Source organism: Protomyctophum bolini (genome assembly GCF_963924005.1).
Source record: "Protomyctophum bolini genome assembly, chromosome: 4".
Classification (NCBI taxonomy): Eukaryota; Metazoa; Chordata; class Actinopteri; order Myctophiformes; family Myctophidae; genus Protomyctophum; species Protomyctophum bolini.
Genome location: NC_137865.1, coordinates 16,543,030 through 16,560,234, shown reverse-complemented (window position 1 = coordinate 16,560,234; position 17,205 = coordinate 16,543,030). Strand labels below are relative to the sequence as shown.

General features: G+C 43.7%; 1 protein-coding gene across 6 annotated transcripts in view; it reads left to right on the top strand.

Moving 5' to 3' along the window:
- srgap1a (SLIT-ROBO Rho GTPase activating protein 1a) overlaps positions 1 to 17,205 on the top strand; it is a 105,956-nt gene that overhangs the window by 47,217 nt on the left and 41,534 nt on the right. For all 6 annotated transcript variants that reach the window (XM_080761992.1, XM_080761991.1, XM_080761990.1 and 3 more), the window contains exons 4-7: positions 5,060 to 5,122; positions 11,462 to 11,641; positions 13,116 to 13,244; positions 16,780 to 17,001. In XM_080761992.1, the coding sequence (XP_080618118.1) occupies positions 5,060 to 5,122; positions 11,462 to 11,641; positions 13,116 to 13,244; positions 16,780 to 17,001 (594 nt within the window). The remainder of the gene's footprint in view (positions 1 to 5,059; positions 5,123 to 11,461; positions 11,642 to 13,115; positions 13,245 to 16,779; positions 17,002 to 17,205) is intronic.

Sequence of the window (17,205 nt, the reverse complement as noted above, 5' to 3'; positions counted from 1 at the left end):
AACACGTATGCTCAATTTAGCATTAAAACATAGTTTGGTTATGGGGAAGTTAAGGTTTCATACTGTGGCCTTTAGGCAGACGGGGCTGTGGCCAAACCTTCCCTTTGTCATCCAGACAGCGTTCAACATTCCTGCACCCATGAGGAGGACACCTGTTGATTTAGGTGACCCCCTGACCTTTTCTCAGGCGCCATCATTAGTGGGATGATATAGGCCACACCCACGGCAGAGGTCTGCATTTACTGAGATGGAGACCTTTTTAGTGTGTATTTCTGTTTTGTTGACTTGGGTCTTTCCTGTTCAGAATATTAATGATATAGTGGAATTAATAGTGGAAAGCTGTCTCTCTTGCTTGCACAGATCTTTGCATGTATTACTTTATTTATACATGCATACTGGCTACACAGTCCTATCCTATTGCATCATGTGTGTGTTTGCTAGGGATACTTTAACACTGCTGTTGCACTTAATTTACGATGAGTCGTACATCAGGTACAGTACATAGGAAACGCACTTTATTGCTTGGATTGATGGAGTTCTTTACAGCCTCTGCGTAAGACCCTCTATACACTGTGTGTGTGTGTGTGTGTGTGTGTGTGTGTGTGTGTGTGTGTGTGTGTGGCTCTATATTTCTGCAGCTGTGTTTATAATCAAATGAAGATGCACGTGGTAACATCATGCGTTGACACACACACACACACACACACACACACACACACACACACACACACACACACACACACACACACACACACACAGAGGCCCTGGGGCATCCTCCTTTAAAGAATGATTAATGTCATTGGCAATATGAAACCCATCACCCCCAAAGGCTGAGATGGTTCCTCCCTCCGCTCTGGTTGTATTCATCTCTTTAATGTGGTTAGCATACAGATGGTATGAGCCTGAAGGGGGAAAACCATTTGTTGGACCCTTTTAGTGAATTGGGACATTATTGGAAACCACCAATTGGCATCTCCATAAAATGAAAGGAGGCATGTCCTGATAATTATATTGCGACATTGGTTCCACCGCATTGCATGCCGCAAATGCAGCCGTTATTGACTGCAAAATGAAAACTTTTTTTAAATGTACAAAAATAGGGATGCCAGGTTATTTCCACATCCTGTTTTAAGCATTATGCTATGCTTTATATAGCAGATCTACAAGCAGATCTACAAGCTCATAGCGCGGCATTCGTAGTTCTGCTATTTTAGAAAAAACGTGAAAATGTGGCGCAAATCTTTGAATATATTCTTTCAGAGTGAGCGTTTTTAACTCAAATCTTTGTTTCTGGGGGGTCCCTGGAACAACCGATCCGCAGCGGCGGGACATTCGCTGCCATGCGAAAAAGCGATGGTCCGACATGCGCTGCTCCCGTGCTTGCGGTTAGGGTTAGGTTAGGATTGAGGTTACCGCTGATACAGAAACATGGGTTTTCAGAAAACTGTCCGAAGAGGGTTAACAACATTCAACCTGGTGTCCCTGTTTTTCAAAAATATAGAAACATTTCATACATTAAAAAGGTTTTTCAGCAATAGCACAAATCTGCAAGCTCCCAACACGTTGCAATGAGCTTGAAGGTGTTTTCACTCTATTTGGTGTTTTGAAAGTGTACTTTTTTTTTTTTAAATTGCCCTAGACAAATTTTACAATGCTTAACAGTCAAACAAATGTAATTTTCGTTTGTGTTCCAATGTTTAATTATTCAAAATGCTATCTATGACTAATCGTCAACTAAATGTCATGACAGTGACAGCCCTTGTCCATTCTCAGCGTGTGTGTGCGTGCATGAGGCGAGCTCAGGTGACTCTAAAGCTCTGGTTATCCAGGCTTACAGCATGAGCTGTTTGACCCGTGGACAGGTAAATACTGCCATGCAGGCCAGGTGGGACTCAGGAGGGGTGGGCGTGGACCGGCCCGGGCTACCCAGCATGATGGTGCTCTAATTTCAGACATCAGCCTGACCACCGACATACTGTAATCCTATTTGCGCTCCATCCACAAGCCTTAACACTGCACTGAGGAAGAAATGGCCAGCTTGACTTACAGGGAAAGACATAACAGGACAAATTGAGGTTGCACTCTGCGTGAAATTAAGGTCCGCAAGTGGCACGCCTTCTAGTCGCGTTTTTGCGTGTACTTCAACTGTGTACTAGCGTCAAATGTCCCCAGGATATGGGTCCACTCTGATTTAAATGAACACTTTTTGACAGTGCAGTGGGATTTTACAGTGTGTGTGAGCCAGGCAGTAGCAGACAGTGCTTCATTCAGGAGAGAAACATCCATCTCGTGTCTCCAACAGGGTAGAGATTCCTTCCACCCTGGCACCGCTGTTCCAGTGGTGTGTTTACAGTTTAGCCTGTCAGAGCGTAGGGCGGTTTGTGTACCTTTACGGGCGTACAGTATATGGGATCCACCTGGCTCTGTGAGGTCATTGACCTCAGTAGATGCTCTCTGTCTCCCAGCGCGAACACACACACACACACACCCACAGATGTGTGAAGCAGTGATTCTCAAACGTTTTCACGTTTTTTCAACACCCAATTTGGTTTTGGAGCCCCGTCTGCAAATATTTTGTGCCAGGGATCCCCTTACGAGACGTTTTGTGTTAAAATGTTCAAAATCAAGACTTGTTTATAGCAGATCTACAATCTCTAGATTTTCTCTAGATCTCTGATATATACATTTCAGTCTTGCAGTCCATGTCATGCCAACATATCGCTGCTTGCCTTGTACCTGTATGAGTTAGTGACAAATAAACCCTTTTGATTCTTGATTCTCCAAATGCTGTCATTTGCTATCATGGATAGGAACTGTGACTTTGTGTATCTCTCCCAACCTTCCCAAAGCCCAAAATGCAGGTGTTAATTTATCCATTTGTAACTCAGCAGAGTTAAATTAAGGAGTGTGCTTTACTATTTAGTGGTGAGTAAAGCACTGCAGTGGGCTAGCCGGGGGTTCTAGGCTACCTTCTCAGAACCTCGTTGCAGCGTATTGCTGGGAAAGAGCGTCCAGAATGAGATTAAGGGGATGCATTATTGGGTTTAGAGAGAGACAGACTCGGAGTGGCCTCGGAAACCCAGACGTTTTATTTCGACTCGGAGTGCTCGGGCCAGGGCTTGAAACATCATCCAGGTAACAACCGCGGTATCAATCGCAACCTTAGAGGAGATCATACATTCACATGTCATGTCTTTTAACCTCATAAACGCATGAGCCGTGAATCTGTAAGGGAGAAATGTGAGACGCGTATTCGAATGAATAATAGAAGCACCTATAGAGCTCCATCATGGCGTGCCGTGCAGTAACTGCTAGAGCGTGCCCCGTGCAGGCAGATGGGTTGTGGGTACGTGTCTGACGGACTTGTTGTGGCATCATGGTTGAATGGTTCAACACGTTTGGAGGGATTTCACACATCACACAATGTAGTTTGCAGTGGTGAAATGTAGTGGGGCACTTTTACTGTACTTGACTATTTAAATGTTGTTATACTTTATGGCCAATCTGGGAACCCATTCACAAAAAGAAATACCCCTTTCCTTTGTATTGTTCTCCGTGTCGGCCCGGTCGCTCTCCTTCAGCCCTCTTAAATACCCCTTTCCTTTGTAATCTTCTCCGTGTCGGCCCGGTCGCTCTCCTTCAGCCCTCTTCCGGTGGTACAACATCTACTAATCTAATGGGAGTTGTATTCTTCTCCGTGTCGGCCCGGTCGCTCTCCTTCAGCCCTCTTCCCTTTCCTTTGTATTCTTCTCCGTGTCGGCCCGGTCGCTCTCCTTCAGCCCTCTTCCGGTGGTACAACATCTACTAATCTAATGGGAGTTGTATTCTTCTCCGTGTCGGCCCGGTCGCTCTCCTTCAGCCCTCTTCCGCTGGTACAACATCTACTAATCTAATGGGAGTTGTATTCTTCTCCGTGTCGGCCCGGTCGCTCTCCTTCAGCCCTCTTCCGCTGGTACAACATCTACTAATCTAATGGGAGTTGTATTCTTCTCCGTGTCGGCCCGGTCGCTCTCCTTCAGCCCTCTTCCGCTGGTACAACATCTACTAATCTAATGGGAGTTGTATTCTTCTCCGTGTCGGCCCGGTCGCTCTCCTTCAGCCCTCTTCCGCTGGTACAACATCTACTAATCTAATGGGAGTTGCCAGCATATTCAGCTGCAGAGCTCTGAATCTGTCTTGAGAGATTACTTTGTGGCAAATGTTATTTCACTATACTTATTTGACAGCTATAGTTGCTAGATACTTTGTAGATTTAGATTAATAATACAAAACATACATTAACCCATTAAAACCGGGATGCATCGTTTTGTCTTTTTTTGATTTTTGCATTGGCTATTCAAAAATAGCAAATATACTATCTGCTATTGAACATTTTTCAAAAATCTTGAAAGTGTGCGAACTAATGCTTTAGAAGGCATTTGTAGAATCGACCTCTGGTCTTAATGGGTTAAGTGATAAAGGATGATGTATTATTATATGTTGAGGTTGTCAGCAGCACATAAATAATTCAAATCAGCCTCTCATTTACCAGCTGCAACATTAAAGTTAGGAACACATTACTAATTACAAAATACTAGTAATATTGTGTAAATTGACCATTCTGCGATATGAGTACTTTTACATTTGCTTGTCTATTTTGATTTGAATTTGGCATTTTTGCTGAATGTTCTCCACATTATCGATGCACTAGGGTTTCATTCATGTGGTTAATGAGTTGGACACTGGGCACTTAAACTCGCTCAATTTTATCATAATATGCTATATTATGTTTTTTTTAAACATTTGTTTTTGGCTTTTGTGCCTTTATCGAGAGTTAAAGTGAAGACTGATAGGAAAGAGGGAGGGAGAGAAGGGGAGAGACATGCAGCAAAGGTCATCATGAACGGGACTCGAACACGCAACGCCAGAGCCTATTATGTGACATGTGCCTGGACCATTAAGCCAGCCCCTGCTATATTATGTTTTGATTATGTATTTTGCCATGCAATATTATAATTTTGTGGTATGTATGTGTTTTAATTTTGTTTTTCTCTCCGTTTCCTTTCCGTTTAATTTTCAGAGCAAGGAAATAACCTTTCAACTCCAAGAAGACTTGATGAAGGTCCTGAATGAACTGTATACAGTAAGTAGTAATACCCGTCTTCCTTGTGGTGTTTTTGGTGACACCTCTGGTAGCTATGTGTCATTACAGCTTCTGTTCAAACTCATTAACTCAAATGCCTTTTGACACCTATTTTCGTATGTACCTCCCCGCCGATGATGCCTTATCACGCTTTTTTAATATCAATTGATTACTTTTCGGCCAAAAACAAGCTTGATTTGCAGGTGATTTCTCTAAACCATAGTATCTCACTTACAAAAAGTATGTTTTGGGTGGATTAAATGACAATGTTACATATGTAACATGTTACATAGCAGATTTTGACTTCCTGACTTGCAGTTTCTGGCCAAATCGGCTTTCGAACTAAAGGTGCTCGCTGTTGAAAATGCATGTTATATCAATAAAAATATTATATCAAAAATATTTAGTTTTTGTTGCACAGAATGACTGCAATCCATAAACTTATACTGTACCAATCTGCATGGTAATCCTACTGCTTCTATTGAGAAATGTAGACCCTGGTGTCGTCGTGTAGGACAGGGGTTCTCAACCCGTGGGTCACGAGTCACGACCCCTAGGGGGGGTCGCCAAATTATTTTTGGGGGGTCCCCAGATTATTTCCATCACGGGTCGCGAGACATGGCCAAAGCATTTCCGGGGATCCCCAGCCAAAAACGTTGAGAACCCCTGGTGTAGGACACCTGCTGTTTGAAAAGTAGCACTGCCTGATGCTCATAAGGGTCTGTCTATACTAGGCCCCCTAATCTCCTCACAGTCAATTGTCATTTTGCAGAATGTTCACGGGCAGAATAAGGAGCACACTAGAATTAATGTGATTTAATATAGTTATAATAGATTATTATTAATACAAAACCAAACCCAACAGTTAAACTGTATCATACCCGATTTATGGCGAACTATCTTCATGACCAAAACATGTCTGTTGGCTAAGAAACCCCATAGACCCTGCATGTTGGAACCCGTACGTAGGTAATATGTGACCAGGGCATTTAAAAATCACTAATCAATAATTAATTTAACTTTGTGCAGCTGGTTCTATTCGGCCACCAGCTGAGATTCATGCTCAATCTGGATGAGATCAATGCATGTATAGATTAGATAATGATTGTACAGCATGTCGTATAGATAGACCCCTGTCACTGTGTGGGTTGTATACTGCAGCAGCGCTTCCTGTGGCATCCGTTGGCGTCAGCCTTTGGTGATGAAGCGGTTTGATTGGGTATTCAATAGAGCTGCATAGTGACAGATAGTTAAGAAAACAATCAATGGATTTGTGACATGGCCTATTGAGTCCTCCCGTTAATCTTCACAGCAGGATGCGAGTGCGTGCATGTGAGCTGTCAGTTGAGCTCATAACTTTCTGTCTTTATTTATTTAGCCAATTTTCGATTAAATTGTATTATTATGATTATGATAATATTTTGCAAATAATGTGAAGGACATAATATTTGGAATGTCATAACTGGCCAATACCATTATATGCACAAGAAGCACTTGACAACTGTCAGATCAGATAGAAACTATAGTTAAATCTTTGATCTTCTGATCTTTTTTGGGGGATTTTAATGGATTGTTAATTTATAAACAACCAAATTGATTAGTCTGATTAAACACTGGCATTATACTATTACACAGCGTGGTGCGTTGTGAGCTCGTAGATCGGCTATTTCACTATTAAAAAAATGTGGTCACTGTTCATTAATCGTAATCGAGGCAAAAGTTAATTGTGATATTGATTTGAAGTCTCATCGCCGGCCTAACCCTAACTTGTAGTGTGAGCGTGCTCGAGCATGGATGTACGCTGTGTGTGAATGTGAACAACGAGCCATTGTGCCTCTCACGAAACTCAATGACATGTCATTTTCCCATTGGCAGTTGGCTGGCGTGTTAAACGCTAAATTCACACACACCTAATCAATTCAGATGTGGGTGAAACCGCGACCCACCTGTCATGCTGTGTGATCACGGCTTAGGTTGTCATGGTAACGGTCAAGAGGCAGCGGTCACAAGGAGTTCAACACCTCGGGTCAATGATTGTGACATAGGGCCGGCAGATGTGCACAACTGGGTTTTTCACCGCATACCTCCATAGATGTATGTGACGATAAGCTTACAACGCTTGTAGAGCTTGTAGATTTTATTAATTTTAATAAATAATAATGAACTTAGTGTTAATCTATCCTCCTGTAACACATGTGACTCTGTGAGAGTGCACAAATGGTTCCATTTTGTTCCATGTATAGATATTGTACACAGTACACTCAGAGGGTTAATGGAGCACTGTGGAGTCTGCAGCGTGGGTGACTATTGCATCAGAAAAAGCCACAGGGCCTGTGCGGGCCACCGCCAGTGAAATAACAGGTCTCGCCTGTCTTCTAAATCCATCCAACTAAAAGGAGCTGCAACGTAAACACAGCAGCCCCAGTAAGAGGAGTGTTCTGCCTACGCTCCCTCGCCCTGCTCTCCGCTGGGTCCCCTTACACCAGACTGTGTTGCACCAGCATAATAAATCATAATTTGGTCCCCGCTACTTTTTGGGGTATTTGTCACATATCGTTAAATGTGTGTCTGCATTTAACCCATCCTAAGTGTCGGAAGCAGTAGGCGCACAGGGAACAGTCTAATTTAGTGTCTTGCTCAGGGACACTTGGACACATACGGTAGACCGGGGCTGGGACGATGGGGACCTTCTGTTACCCAGGCGGCCTCTTTCTCTGTCTCTACCCATTCAGTTATGGCCTCTTTCTCTGTCTCTACCCATTCAGTTATGGCCTCTTTCTCTGTCTCTACCCATTCAGTTATGGCCTCTTTCTCTGTCTCTACCCATTCAGTTATGGCCTCTTTCTCTGTCTCTACCCATTCAGCCATTATTTTATCCATGTTCTCTTGGACCACCTATAATTATGTCAAGGACCACTAGTGGTCCGTGGACCACCGGTTTAGAAACGGGGAGCTACACCATCCGTCCAAAAAATGGGCAATAATCTCAAAACAAATAGGGTTTATTTTGCTCCGTTGGTTCCACTGGCACAGAAATAGCCCGTTCTGGGGGAACGGTGTTTATATTGTAGAGCAGGTCTGAGTCTGTATTTTGACTGAATGTGAGGTTTTAATGTGGACAAGCGTAATACATCTACAGGCAACCCATCTGTAATTAGCTGGAGCCGTTTGGTTATGGCTCAAACCACAGGTTGGCCATATTGCTGCCGTCCTCGGGGCAAATGGCTGCACTGCATGGCCTTGTTCTAGGTTCACCATGTGGAAAAGGTTTGTTGACTCCTCTCCTTGTTCTAGGTTCACCATGTTGACTCCTCTCCTCTCCCTAGCTTCATGGCCTTGTTCTAGGTTCACCATGTTGACTCCTCTCCTTGTTCTAGGTTCACCATGTGGAAAAGGTTTGTTGACTCCTCTCCTTGTTCTAGGTTCACCATGTGGAAAAGGTTTGTTGACTCCTCTCCTCTCCCTAGCTTTGCTGTATTACAGAATCACTCTTACCATCCCACTTGACAATAGTGCACTCACTAATGACAATATTCATGTCATTATCCGTCTATCATAGTGAGTAAGTTCTCTAAACTATGACGTGTGTGTGTGTGTGTGTGTGTGTGTGTGTGTGTGTGTGTGTGTGTGTGTGTGTGTGTGTGTGTGTGTGTGTGTGTGTGTGTGTGTGTGTGTGTGTGTGTGTGTGTGTGTGTGTGTGTGTGTGTGTGTGTGTGTGTGTGTGTGTGTGTGTGTGTGTGTGTGTGTGTGTGTGTCTGATGGCCATGCCTCAGTGGTTCCACAGTGGGTGATTCACCTTCACAGTTCTTAGAGCGCTCATAATCCCAGTCCGTTGTGTCTCATAATACATTCTCTGGACCACAGAGTTTAGTAAGAGTTCTAGACATCTCCTGTGTCGTGACCTCTAAAGAATTCAGCGCAGGCAGTTCTGTGCCACCTGCTGCAGAGAGCATGAGTCACTTTCTAATGGATCGGTCAGTGGACTCATTGGACTGGAGTGTGTGTAATTCCCTTCCTCCGATAACAGTGAGTCAAACCTTAGGAAGTATGCTTTAATCAGTCCCTGATGAAGGTGATGCGTTTCCCAGCATAGCGACATTATTTTGGTCTAATGGCCTCAGCATGATGACAGGACAGCCAGCAGGCTTCAGTGCACGCAGGTTCACACGCAATGTAAACGATATCTAATTCTAATAGTGATATGTCATTGTAGGATAAACTGTCTGCGTGCCATGTAGAATTTAACAAAAATTAGGCCAACTCTCATATTGCAGGGCACATGATGACTGTGCCCTGAATGATCACCCACCCGCTTTGAATGTTATCAACCGATAATCACCAGTAGGTTACGTAGCACTCGAATGCAATCGAGCCAGCAGGCTCACCTGAAGCCTACTGCATGCATACTGACTGCCATTCGGAAACACGGAAGTGAAATGACTGCTGCCAGGCCGTAGTGAAAACATTGTGAAATTGTTAAGACTGATGAGGTTAGGGGACTTACATGGTCGGTTAAGACTGATGAGGTTAGGGGACTTACATGGTCTGTTAAGACTGAGGTTAGTGTTGGGGTTAGATTTAGGGTTAGGGTTGTTGTCCGACAACGTGACCAACAATCGGACGTCTCCGTGTTTCCTACTCGCTGACAGGCGCTGACAGGCGAGTCTGCTGGCTCGATTGCATTAGAGTAATAACAGCTGTGTGTTCGTGCGTGTGCGCCCATATAGGCCATTGGCGGCACAAACTCAGCAAACGCGACTCAGTTATTCCCGTGCCAGTTCCCGTGCGCTCCCCCATGCCCCGCCTCCACTGCACGGATCATCATTGCTAGTTCGTTTTGTGTCCCGTTCTGTGAAAAGAAAGGGCGCATCCGTGGGATGCGGCCTAGTGCGGCAATTTCCTAAGTGCCGCTGTGTGTGTGTCTGTTTCACAGCTTCACCCTACAGAAGGCTGCTCAGATGGCTGTAAGTGCCCCAGGGGGGTGATAGGGCTAGTGGTTGAGTATCTTGCTCACACATCGACCCGTAGACATGGGGGAGTCAAGTGTTAGACTGGCGACCGTCCGAGTTACCGTTCCAGACGATGAAAAAAGTAATCAATAGAATATTCTCTATAATAAAATGGCTGATAGTTTGTAGCACTCAGCTATGGCTGCCCATACTGTTGTCTGGGAACATGGTGTCACAAGGTCGGACTCAAATCCACTCCAGAGGTTTGAAATGTAAAGGCTGTTGGTCTGCTCTGGTGGCGTCTGAGAGGTGCTAAAATATTGTGCAGTATAAACAAGCTAATAATGTATTTAAAATATTGCTTTGATGCTCTTAGTAACCGTAGGAAGTATTATGTTGTTTTTTATTATCAATTATGCATTCCATAGGGCGAGACCACATGTGGGCATATGACATCATCAGGGAGCGGTCCCTATTGAATGAAAGATTATCTATTTATAAATATTTAAGTTTTTCAGCTTTCACCCCAGTTGTTTTTGCTTTGCAGTCGATTTGGTAGATGTGTTTTCATTCTGTAACACTATTGCTGTGGCACTCCCAGCAAGCTGAACAGCTCCCCATCATAACGGTATTGTTTTATATATGTATATATCATAACGTCTTTCTGGACATACATTATGAGACGGTGTCTACTCTACTTGGAAATGCTTGAATATTACAACAACAAACGGGCATGAAGCATGCACAAGTCTATCCTGATGTCATCCGTGCCCATTGGAAGCGTTTGGGGACCTACTCGAGTCCATTTCCCAGAATCCTCAGCGGGCTCGTCCTCCTAACCCTCATTTCAAACCAGACAGCGTGTCTAAATCCACTCAGAGCGATGAAAGGAGCGTGTCACGTTTTTTTTTAACTGCTATGATTTGTGGATGCTGTGGTCCGACAGTATAAAAACAACTGGGAGATAGAATCTGTCTTTGGTTTGCGTGTGTGTGTTTGTTTGTTTTTTATATATATATATATTTTTTTTGCAATGGGGGCTGCCTATTGTGAAACGAATTGGTGATGACTGATTTTATTTATACTAGTTGCGGTTCAAAGTGTTAAAAATAAATATAAAATGGTCTCAGACATTCTGGGCGGGAACCCCTTTTGGTGTTTTAAATAAGCATTATGTTATACTTTAGCTATTGAAAAATAGCAGATCTACAAGCTCGTAGCACGCCACTCGGTGGCGCGCTACGAGCTTGTAGATCTGCTATTTTTCTTTTATTGTGAAAATGCGGCACAAATCTTTGAATATATATTCTTTCAGAAGACATTTTTTATTATATTTCGACGTCGGGTCTAAATGACTTTAAGTTGATTGGTGTTTGTCCTCTGTGTCCAGGTGATGAAGACCTACCACATGTACCACGCAGAGAGCATCAGTGCTGAGAGCAAGCTGAAGGAGGCCGAGAAGCAGGAGGAGAAGCAGATCGGCCGAGTGGAGCCCGTGTTCAGCATCCGCCTGGAGGACCGACACCAGAGGCAGCGCTCCGTCAAGAAGATGGAGAAGATGAAGGAGAAGGTATGGAGTATGGACCACATCCCCACGCGGTGGGGTTTTTTACAGCAAATTTAGATCTTAGTTTTTACTTTTTAGTCATAATCTCTTGAATAGTTTTCATTTAGTTTTAGTCACATTTTATTCACCCTGTGTCTGTGTTCATTTTAGTACAGTACATGATAGTACAGTCTCTCTCCCATTTGACATTGCACAGTAAAGTCCTCATGCTGCGTTCACACGGGTGGGTAGTAGATACGACAGTCTACCATTAATTTCCAATGGAAGCCAGCCACGTGAAGCTACAAAGCAAATCCGACGTTTGTAGCTGATACAAAGCTATAAATACGTTGAACTGGCTTCAACTTCAGACACAACATACAAAGTGACAAATATGCTGTGAACTTCCCGTGTGAACACAGCATTAGTATTACTTAATTATCTAAAGCCCAGTCCACACAGTACCAATGCAACTAGGCGCAACTTGCAACCAGTTGCATGACATTGCAGCAGTCTCGACTGTCCAATCGCAAACTGGTGCCATTTGGGGATAATGGTTGCAAGTAGTTGGCAAAGTATGAATCGGCTTTACAGGTTTTTACGAGGCCATTTGGTTTCATTTGCACACATTTGCACAAAAGTATGAGAACGGCTGTCAATGAAGTCCAAGACCCACATGAGGCCCTGCCGTTATTGTCAGCTGTCCTCTTCAATGTGGTTCTACGTCTCTGTCGGTGCTCATGGTGACATGACGTGGACTGAACGTCCACAGGCTGCGACACATACACTGCAGCGTGGCCTTGCTCCAAGAGCCTCACAGGCCTCAAGAAGTCCTTGAAAAGCACACGATGGCACGCTGTCACTGTCCTTGTGTTCTCAGAAGCCGTCTGTTTTCTGTTAAAGCTCTGTGACAAATGATTTAATGACCGCAGGGAATAACTTCTTTCTTTTTCTTTTTTCTTTTTTTCTTTTTTTTTTGTCACAGCTCTGTCAAGAATGCATTTGCAAAGCTTTTAAATGTACGTGTGTGCATGCATGCATGTCAGTGTGTCAGTGTGCGTGCGCGCGTGTCAGTGTGTGTGCGTGCATTGGTCAGAGGATGGTGACTAAGAGAGCATGTATATAATTTTGAAAGAGGGCTCAATCAGAGATGTTTAGCCTTTCATCTCTCATTATTCTTCATTTTTATTTTTATTTAAAAAAAAAATCTTACCACGCCAAATATGTTTGTCATCGCTGTGCTCTACCATGATGCCACGTTGCACACAGGGAGACGAACCATCGCATATCAATAGAAGGAATACTCGACTCATTAAAGCTGCACTCCGTAATGCTCATGTCGTCATGTCAGGAGATTCGAACCCAGCTCCACCCGCACAAGTTCTGACATTTTTACCACTGGCCTAATGGAGCACGTCTGTTCAGTTAGGGGAGCAATTGCATTTTGTTGTTTTTAATTATCCCCCTCTCTCTCTCTCTCCCCCCAATCTCTCTCTAGCGCCAGGCCAAGTACTCGGAGAACAAACTGAAGTCCATCAAAGCGCGGAACGAGTATCTCCTGACGCTCGAAGCAACAAACTCCTCTGTATTCAAATACTACATCCACGACTTATCCGACTTAATTGATGTAAGTATGAAACACTATGTCGTGTTTCTCATTCATTCTGAGAAATGTTTAGTCAGTATATTTGTATATTTATATTTGCATGATTTCTGCTGTCAAAGATAAAAAATAAATAAAAAATAAACTGTTATCGACCAACTGGAACAGCCCAGTATGAGATGAGGGAGACAATTAACCACGTATTCAAATAAATAAATAAAATAGCCAGTCTGTAAGCTCATGTTTGACAATCTTTGATATGTCCTGAACAGTTCCGTTTATGTCCAAAATAGGGATACAAGATTGAAAGTTAGTTAAATTTAAGTTAATAATCTCATATAGCAAAATGATCAGCAATCAGAGTCCGGTGACATCTACATTGAGAGGGTTAAAACTGGGTGGATACAATTTGGATATAAAAAACCAGTAAGACGCCTAAAGGGCGAGGTGGCGTGCACGCATCCGCCTGGATGACAGCAGACTGCTGGACGGCTGGCCGGGGCGTGGCGGCATTAATAGGTCAGATGTAGAGTTGCTGGCCAATATTGATGACGTCACATCAGTGATCTCCATATGGGCTTAATTGCGACAGCAGGTCGCATTTACTATCAGGGATCTCCATCCCTGATGATGTCATATGATGTCACGAGACCTTATATGCACCATATATGGGGGCCTTTCCATGTATGGGGATTTTGAGTGATTCGCTGACTGACTGACTGACTGACGGACAAAAATGTACGATTTCATAGTAAATGCGACCTGCAGTCGCAAAAAATAACCGCCTCGTAGAACCAATGCAAAGTCTTGATTGTGGTCCTCCTTATGGGACGGTATAATGATTGTGTTTTAGGATAGGTTTTTTTACGGCTGGTTTTATCCCTTCTCGAGTCGATGAATGTAGGTTTTCCCAGACGTATCAAATCTCTGACCGTCTGGCTATGCAAGACTATACCTCCACATATTCACGGCCAGGCACACGCAGCGATCAGACGGTGTGGAGACTGAGTCACACCAATGCTCCCTTTCCCTTGCAAAATCATCCTCTCGTAAAAAGAACTGTGTCATGGTTATTCGCACTCCCTCGTGTCATGGAGCTGCTGCGTTCACACAGGCCTTTTAAGGTTTAATAGTGGTAGGATTAAGAAGAGAATGATGAGTTTAGCAGCGCAGCCTTGATATAGGGTGAGATGTCAGGAACTCAGGACTCATCTCCTCTTATCGGGGTTCAAATATCTGCCCACACAGCTACAGCCACCAGGGGGGAAAGTAACTTGACTTAAAGATGGACTGCCGTGATCCCCCCCCCCCCTAAAACATGATCATCAGGTACTATAATATGCTTTATACTAAGAGAAAGATTTGTTTTTCTCCAAAAAGTGTACTGAAAGTGTTAAAATGTGGTTTTTATGTGGCCACAGCCACCAGTTCATTACGTATGACTGGTTTGCCTGATGGGTGGTGAACTGGTGATCCACCAGAACTGAAGCCGCACCCACAGCTGTTGTTGTATGATTAAAGGGGGAGGGGTTAGGGGAGGGGGTGATAATTTGATATCACTGTAATGTGATGTCACTGTCATTTCGATGAGGCCCTTAAAATACTTGCCTTGTCTTCCACACTTCCATGTTCCATTTTAAGCCACGATTGCATTTTGACTACGCTGTTTATCTTGCGTTGCCACAGTTTAGTTTGTTGTGATCCGTGAACACATTGTGCTCGGCACAAATTAAAGCCAACAGCAAAACTTGTACTAAAGCTTTAGTTGTACTTACTTTAGTTGCAGATTTGTGAGTTCTGTTGTTTTAATTCAGGCCTAGAGTATTTCTATATTGTGGTAACGCTACTTGTACTTATATAAAAATATATATCTGAGTACTTCTACCACCACTGGACATCACAGAATTTCATTTGCACAAATGGGTGTAAAAACAACATTTTGCATCATTGTATTCCATGTGTCTTCAGACTGAATGGAGAGCAGTGGGCACGGATCCCTGTAACCCAGTTTATTTCTGTGTGAATTCCAGCTGGTTGTGGGTCAGCACTCCCATTGCTCAGCAGCACTCAGAGCTCTTCACTGTGCCTCGCCTGCAGAATGCTTTGTGTGACCTGCCACAATCGATGAACATGACTTATTTATAATTTATTTGGCCTACTTTTTTTTTTGGGGGGGGGGGGGGGGGTAGATATGCGCCATCTTTAGCTTGTCATTAACCGAGTAGGAGAGAATGGCTATTTCTTTCCAGACGGTCCGGAAGGACAAGAGAAATGCGAACTCCCCTCTGTGTCATCATCATCATGCTGAGGAGAAATTAGACCTCTCTGCTTGCTCTCATTCCTGTGTGTGTGTGTGTGTGTGTGTGTGTGTGTGTGTGTGTGTGTGTGTGTGTGTGTGTGTGTGTGTGTGTGTGTGTGTGTGTGTGTGTGTGTGTGTGTGTGTGTGTGTGTGTGTGTGTGTGTGTGTGTGTGTGTGTGTGCACACTCTATCGCATCTTAGAAGAATCCTTGGCCTCTATGTTCACTTTTTTGAGCATGTCATTATCAGCTTCAATTTTTATAGTGTACCAATTCCAATTTTGTTCTTTGTTTTTTCACTTCCAACTTCACTTGTTTATCCCTATATCACGTAAGAGTTCTCTCTCCTGATTGGATGAAATTGCTATCCTGGTTTTCCCCTTTACTAAATTGCTGGAGAAGACGGGGAGACCCCGGTGTCTGAACAAGCACTCAAACAATAATTACAGAATCATTACAATGAATCAGGATTTAGAAGTACAGTATACAGTATAACACTTTATTTAACAAGAAATATCACTTACACCTCCTTTAATGGCCAGCAATGTTTCAATACTGGTGACATAAAATAACTGGAAAATAGTTCGTCTTAAATTACTCATGTCAGTGGAATGTGCTGAGCGCTGTAGACTCACTATCCAATTAACTCACTAAATGTGTCCAATTCTGGTTGTATAAAATGCCCCATTCCTCCTCATCCACAGCAGAGCCTAACCATCCGTCCCTTAAAAAACAACTAGAGGCGTTTTTATACTCAGAATATAATAATATAATTCAACAATCATTTTAATATTAATAATTCAACAATCATAAGAAGTGAGTGAGGAGGAAATCCCTTCTGCACGCTCTATTGTGGACTACAATGTGTGGTTGAAAGGGCAGTGTGCAATTAGTTGGCAGTCTGTAGTGTGTTGTACTGCATGTACAGTAGCCTATGTCTATCAATGTGTCTCTTACAGCAGATCTGGTGTTTCCATGACAGGTTTTCACCCTAGAGGACAATACAATCTATCCTATCGTCTGTCGGGTGGAAACCAAACCTGTCACTTTTCAGGATCCAATTTCCAAAGTAGCTTAAAATTGTGTCGCTTTGCGCCGCTTTTCAAGCTTATGGATGTGCTACTTTTGATGCTTTTGCGTGAGGTATGATAGGCCCTACATAGTAGGGTATTAATTACGAAAAAACACCAAAAAGTTGAACTATGGAGATACAGTAGGAGGTTTCTAATGCTCTCCTTCCTGTGCTATGCTCTCCTTCCAGTGCTGTGATTTGGGATACCATGCCAGCCTGAATCGAGCCTTGCGGACCTACCTCTCGGCGGAGTACAACCTGGAGACGTCGCGCCACGAGGGCCTGGACATCATGGAGAACGCCGTGGACAGCCTGGACCCCCGCAGTGACCGACAGAGGTTCATGGAGATGTACCCCACCGCGTTCTGCCCGCCCCCCAAGTTTGATTTCCAGTCGCACCTGGGAGATGAGGTACAGTGCAGTCGTCCTCAAGACCTCCAGTTTGATGTGCACTAGTCCGGTGGTCCTCAACCCGTGGGCTGCGAGAATATTGCAAGTGGCCCCTCAAATAATTTGCAAAGTGTAGCAAACATTAAGGGTGCGTTCAGATTCAGAACTTCGCACTGGTGTGCCCTCTTTGTCGTTTGTTTATTCAGTGCACTCGGTGCATTGTTG